We start from the raw sequence: 6,761 nt of genomic DNA, 5'->3' as shown, positions 1-6,761 counted from the left end.
CTCAATGTACGCTCAATACTCTACCTATCAATGAATGATACGCAAGCTTTGCATATTCGCGAAAAAAAAGTTAACTGAGGTTCTACAAGTGCTGATTTTAGTGGTGGATTTACCTCTTCTTTTATTTATATTTATTTTGATTATAGTGGGTGACCTTAAACGGCTGGAGCAAAATGCAAGAGATGGGCCATCTGATACTTACCAACTGGCGAAATGGCGTATTCTTAACAGACTGCATGACAGAAATGAAACGATGTACTACAAGGTGTGCAACTCCACATCTCACACATTCTTTTAGGCGCAAACATATTTCTGTTGATGATGTTTCTCTCATTATATGGTTGTGCAACCACTTTGTTAACTCTATTGTATTGCAGTCTCAGATGTAGGCTCCTTTTCAAAGTGGTTACCTTATTTAACCTTATTTTGATTCTTCATAGGTCTTAATAGATAATATTGAGGAGTATGCACCTATTGTTTACACACCGACTGTTGGCGCTGTTTGCCAAAATTACAGTGGCTTGTTTAGACGGCCTCGGGGAATGTATTTTAGTGCAGAGGATCGTGGTGAAATGATGTCCATGGTGTACAACTGGCCAGCTGATCAGGTATGCATTTGTTCTTGTCCATTTACTGATTTGGTCTTCTGTAGTTCAACTCTTTCAGTGTCTTAAAATTATAAAGCTCTTTTGCTAAGAGGCTAAGATATATCTTTTGCCTTTTGAAGATCTCCTAGGGCTGGGAGAGCATCTTCTGACGACAAGTTTCTTATATTTCAAATAAACATAAGTGGCTAATCTTTTGCAGGTCGACATGATAGTGGTGACTGATGGAAGCAGGATATTGGGCCTTGGTGATCTAGGGGTGCAAGGTATTGGCATTGCTATAGGGAAGCTGGATTTATATGTTGCTGCTGCTGGAATAAATCCCCAGAGGGTATGCTTTTGTTACTCCTTAGGAAACTGTTAGACTTACCTTGTTCTCTATCTTCCATTTTTTTTACATCTATATTTTCATATTTGATATCTCTAATTTCAAATAACTATAGTTTGATATTTGAGTTACACGGATTTTATTCACAACAAAATAACGTTTTGCTACTCAATCTGATTGTGCCAATCAGCCTCTTCTCATAATAATTCAGGGAGATAAAATTTCTTTTAGAATGTTATCATTTTGGCTTGCTTTTGTACTGAACCAAGATAAATGATGTTTATCAAGCTGAAGCTTCAAATACGACTCTTGATGATCGCGTTTGTGTTGCATGACCTTACAGCTACAGCGCTGGTTGCTTAGATATTATGAAGTTGCAAAGTGTTCTACTGCTATATATTTCCTACTCGCTCCGTTTCTTTTGTAAGACATATTTTGATTTGTTCAGATAATGCTTGAATAATAAGTACTCTATTAATAGGTGGTGCATGTGAATATGTGATACCAATCACAATCATAAGCAATTATGTTTGAATTAGAATCTGATGACACCTTATGCTATATAAATTGCATACTGGTAGAGTAATTGATGGTGAAAGCCTTGTCTCAAAATACACCCTACCAAAAGCAACAGAGGGTGTATTATATTCTGTTGGTATAGTTTATATTTATATGTTCCAGTGCTTAATATTCTTGTAGGTTCTTCCAGTTATGATTGATGTGGGAACTAACAATGAGAAACTCCTCAAGGATCCTCTTTGTAAGTTCTTCTTTGAACATTTTGTTAGTTGCACATATTTTTCTCTAAAACATTTGACCACCCTTGTTCTCTAAAAGGGAAATAAATAAATATCAGAGTCACCTACTCACTCATTATGGCTGTATTTTAGATTGATTCAGATTCCAGGAAAGATGCATATGTGTGATGTTGTAATCTTTACTAGCTCGTGAGAATCAATGGCCTTTTCTGTTCTTTGTTACTCTCAAGCATTATTCTAGAATTTCTTTAGAATATGATACAGGCAATTGCACCTTTTCACTAGATAGTGAACAAGAGATTGAATAGTCTTTTCTGCTATTATTTTCCTAAATTTTGTGCTGTACAGATCTTGGGCTACAAGAACACCGTCTTGAGGGAGAAGAATATGTTGAAATTATTGATGAATTCATGGAAGCTGTTTTTTCTCGTTGGCCCAATGTGATTGTACAGGTGCTATTTTGGTGTTTGGTGCTTGCTCAACTTTTTTCTGCATGTGTCTTTAGCTGGAACATTTTCAAAATTACTTTTTTTATGTCCTCTAGTTTGAAGATTTCCAAAGCAAGTGGGCCTTCAGGTTGTTGCAGCGTTACAGGAAGACTTATCGTATGTTTAATGATGATGTGCAGGTAACTAGTTTGACTTATGCCAGTTATGTTTTTCCATTATGTGTTGTCTTGTGCTATGATATCTACATGTTCCTTCTGGCACACCAACACTTTTCATGGCTAAGAACGTTGTGTATCCTTCTCGTTCGTAGTCATTGTTACCGAAAAAGGCTTTCGCCCCGCTTTATAAATAAAGCAACCACCAAGCACAAAGTATCGAGGTCACAACAAAACACAACACACACTCAACCAAAGCCACCGCGGTCCGGTCCAACACAAACACAAAGACAAACAGACTCAAGTTCAGCTGTGGGCACAACACAACATGCCCAACTCAGGCGCACGACGATACAACACATAAACGGCAGGGCGGTGGCGATGGCGAGAAGACGACGATCTAATCTGGTTCCGGTGGTGGTGGGGGAAGCGGTGGAGCCATCCGGAGAGCCATCGCGCGAAGCTGGGTGATGATGGAGGTGATGGCGTCTCTCTCCCTGGGGCGGCTAAGCGGCCGCCAAAGCTGCAAGTAACCAGACCATTTGAGCAAAGCGTCAGTAGCACGACGGAGAGGAATGCGCTGAATCACAGGTTTATTCCTAACAGTCCACAACGTCCAGGCAAGCACCCCAATGGCCAGCCACCTAATGCGGCGCACTGCGGATGGGATCGCTTGGAGTTCGGCGAAGAGAGCGGGGAAGTTGTTGTGGTCCCAGCTTCCACCCACTAACTCGCGGAAACAGCTCCATAGGAACTGCGCGAACACGCATGTGAAGAAGATATGATTCGAGTCCTCTTCCGGCCCGCAGAGCGGGCAGCGCACATCACCAGGGCCATTGCGCTTCAGGACCTCCACGCCGGACGGGAGGCGACCGCGAATCCATTGCCACAAGAAGATCCTAATCTTCAGGGGCAGGCAAAGCTCCCAGATGCATGTGAGAGCCTCATAGCCAGGCGATGGGGCGATGGCCTGGTAAAGAGATTTGGTGGAGAATTGTCCAGAAGGCTCTAGTCGCCAACTGGAACGGTCATCTTCGGTCGTAAGATCAGGCTCGTGCAAGGCAATGCAGTCGAGCAGCTCCTGCCAGTCGGTGGCCTCGGCCGGGCCAAAAGGTCTCCGGAACGCGAGTTGCCCCAAGTCAATAAGGGCCGTCGCTACCGAGATCTGTGGGGCAACCGCTATGGAGAACAGGTCGGGAAAGCGGGCCGCGAGGGGCAAGTCGCCAGTCCATCTATCGAACCAGAACAGTGGCAGTGCCGGATCCAACCTCGATCGAGGTCCCGATCCAGAGGACAGGGAGGAGCTGGATGACGGATTGCCAGAACTGGGAGCCTCCAGGCCGCTGGCAGAAAGCAAGAGGTTGGCCACGGAGGTATTTCTGCTGAATGATGCGAAGCCACAGGCCACCATCTCCGTTGGCAATCCGCCAAAGCCACCGAGTCAGGAGGGCAATGTTCATGCGTTTGGAAGACATGATCCCGAGTCCGCCCTGGTCGCGAGGCTTGCAGATTTCTGACCACCTAACCATGTGGTACTTTTGCTTATCGCCCTCACCGGCCCAGAAGAAACGCCCCTGAATAGTGGCAATCTCGTGATGAAGGGTCTCCGGATGGCTGTAGAAGCTCATGATGAACAGGATCAGGCTAGAGAGGGACGAGTTAATGAGCACCGTACGGGCCGCTTTCGAGAGCCAGCGACCCTGCCAGGGCTCGATACGGTGCTGAAGCTTCCCCACCGTGGGGCGCAGGTCGGCCACCGTGAGCCTAGTGTCACTAATGGGTATCCCCAGATATGTCGTGGGGAAGCTCCCAAGCTGGTAGTTAAGCCGATCTGCAATACTCTGACACTCGTTCTGGGAGTAGCCCAAGACCATCACCTCGCTCTTGTCGAAGTTGACCCTGAGGACCGACATCTGCTGGAAGCACAGCAGAAGGAACTTGAGGTTCGAAATATCGCTCGCCAAGCCTTCCACCATGATAATGGTGTCATCCGCATATTGGAGAAGGGAGATCCTGTTCCCCCCAACAAGATGCGGGACTGTACCCTTAATGTGGCCTGCAGCCTTGGCCTTATCAAGGATGGCAGCCAGAGCATCGACCACCATGTTATACAGGAACGGGAAGAAGGGGTCGCCCTGGCGTACCCCACAGAAAGTCGGGAAGAATGGGCTGATCTCCTCATTAATGTTCACCGCGGTCCGACCCGAGGATACCATCTGCATCACCCTAGTCACCCAACGATCGTCGAAGCCCTTACGAAGAAGGCATTCCCGAAGGAAATACCAACTAACCATGTCATATGCCTTGTGGAAGTCTAGTTTCAGGAAGACTGCCTTGAGGTGTTTGGAGTGAACCTCATGAAGTGCTTCGTGAAACATCAGGACTCCGTCAAGGATATAGCGGCCCTGGATGAAAGCCGACTGATCAGGGTGCGTGATCCGGTCGGCAATAGGGGCCACCCTAATGGCGTACCCCTTCGCGAGGATGCGGAAGATGACGTTAATCACCGTAATCGGCCGGAATTGGCGGATATCCGAGGCCCCAAACACTTTGGGGATGAGGGTGATTACGCCAAAGTTGAGACGGGCGAGGTCGATGGACCCGACCAAGAACTCGTCAAAAAGGGTCATCACCTTAGGTTTGATCACCTCCCAGAAGGTATGGAAGAACTTCACTGGGAGCCCATCCGGGCCGGGAGCCGAGGATGGATTCATGCCCTTAATTGCCGCCCAAACTTCAGCCTCAGAGAACGGGGCCGTGAGGGCTGCGTTGTCCGCAGGCGAGATGCAACTGTGGGCAGGCCAAACATCTTGCGCAAGGGCAAGACCTCCCCGAGGGGAGGCAGAGAATAGGTCTCTGTAGAAGCCGTCAACATGTGCCCGGATGTCCTCGGGCCGCTACAGGAGGGACGCTCCGTCCCAATGGAGGGGGATGGAGTTCCGGCGCCAGCGGCCGTTAGGTAAGGCCTGGAAGTAGGCGGTATTGGCGTCCCCTTTGAGGACCCAATTCTGAGAACCCCGCAAACGCCAGTATGCCTCCTCGTCTGTGTATATGACCGTGAGCTGGTCTTCCAAGTCGTATCTAAGCATCCATTCGTCGGCAGAGAGGCCAGCGGCGTCGGCCCGCAGGTCGAGAGCCTGGATGTCTTCAAGGAGAGCTTTTTTCCGCTCCCGGATGTCACGGCCGACGTTTGCACCCCAACCCTTCATGAATTGCCGTGACCGCTTGGCGCAGAAGTGCCAGTTGTCAACGGCCGAAAGGGATCGATGGGGGGCCTCACGAGCCTCGCGCCATCGTGCGCCCACCGCGACAGAGAACCCAGACTGGCGCAACCAAAAGGTTTCGAAGCGGAATCGGGCGGAAGGGGAGGGCGCTCATTCTCCGAAGAGAGGAGTAAGGGGACGTGATCTGAGCCAATTCGTGTAATCGCTCGGAGCGAAGCTAGGGGGCAGCGAATGTCCCACTCAGGGGAGGCGAAGACCCTATCGAGACCGGAGCAGGTCGGCTCCACTTGACGGTTTGTCCAAGTGAACCTGGCCCCGACTCGATCGAGCTTCCGTATTTAATAGATTTTTTCTGTTACAAATGTTGATTACAGTAATCCCTCCATTCATCATTTTTTCGGACAAATGAGGGCAAGAGTTATTAATTCTACATGCATGCCTTACATTTTCGTAAAAGATTCCGAAAAAATATAGCCCTTACATTTTCTCTCCTATTCCCAAGATTAACGTGTCTACCACGGTCATGTCCTCTACTCCCTCCGTTCCGAATTACTTGTAGCAGGTATGGATGCATCTAGATGTATTTTAGTTCTAGATACATCCATTTCTGCGACGAGTAATTTGGAACGGAGGGAGTACTATTTAATGGCTCCTGAATCCTTGTGCTATACCGAAATACACATGAAATGAAATGTGAGGAAGTACCATCTATGCTCATGGAAAATATGTCAGTTGTGCCTTTCAGTAACACCAGTTCAATTATACTTGTAAATATTTATCAATATATCTTATGTTCAATTACTTTCAGACTTACAGTCAAAATCAAGTCTGTTAATCTGAGGTTTTGACATCTCAGCATTTATATTTGAGAATGTGCAGTCTAGCTTCCCTAGTTGGAAGGTCCTTTTCAGGAAGATATCACTCTTATTTCCCTTAGAATACCTGCCCACAAAAGGCAACCTCTAGTTGATTGGATTAGTGCTTTGTTGTAAATATGGGGGATCTCCCCCCCCCCCTCTCATGTACATATGTTTGTTTCCTTCCTGATAAGATGCCGCGACTGGCTCCGCTCCGCGCTTCGCTCTCCGCTCCCTAGCTCTCCCCTACCCAACTAGCCACCAACCCACCGCCGGTGACCCCTCGCCGGCTGCCCTCCCCACCTCCCTCTCTCCCCACCCTGCCCCTCCCCCTGCCATGGCGGACTCCGGTGCTGACCCTGTCGACCGCCGCGCGACCCTCTTC

At 48.0% G+C, this 6,761-nt stretch overlaps 1 protein-coding gene across 1 annotated transcript in view; it reads left to right on the top strand.

The window, feature by feature from the left end:
- Nucleotides 1-6,761, top strand: part of LOC119354435 (NAD-dependent malic enzyme 62 kDa isoform, mitochondrial-like) — a 19,808-nt gene that overhangs the window by 2,051 nt on the left and 10,996 nt on the right. The window contains exons 3-8 of the mRNA XM_037621167.1: nucleotides 147-265; nucleotides 441-608; nucleotides 808-936; nucleotides 1,633-1,693; nucleotides 2,040-2,143; nucleotides 2,236-2,319. Coding sequence (XP_037477064.1) covers nucleotides 147-265; nucleotides 441-608; nucleotides 808-936; nucleotides 1,633-1,693; nucleotides 2,040-2,143; nucleotides 2,236-2,319 — 665 coding nt within the window. The remainder of the gene's footprint in view (nucleotides 1-146; nucleotides 266-440; nucleotides 609-807; nucleotides 937-1,632; nucleotides 1,694-2,039; nucleotides 2,144-2,235; nucleotides 2,320-6,761) is intronic.

The sequence above is a fragment of the Triticum dicoccoides genome, chromosome 2A, assembly GCF_002162155.2.
Source record: "Triticum dicoccoides isolate Atlit2015 ecotype Zavitan chromosome 2A, WEW_v2.0, whole genome shotgun sequence".
Taxonomy (NCBI): Eukaryota; Viridiplantae; Streptophyta; class Magnoliopsida; order Poales; family Poaceae; genus Triticum; species Triticum dicoccoides.
The sequence above is the reverse complement of the archived record's forward strand: the minus strand, read 5'-3'. Positions and strand labels throughout refer to the sequence as shown.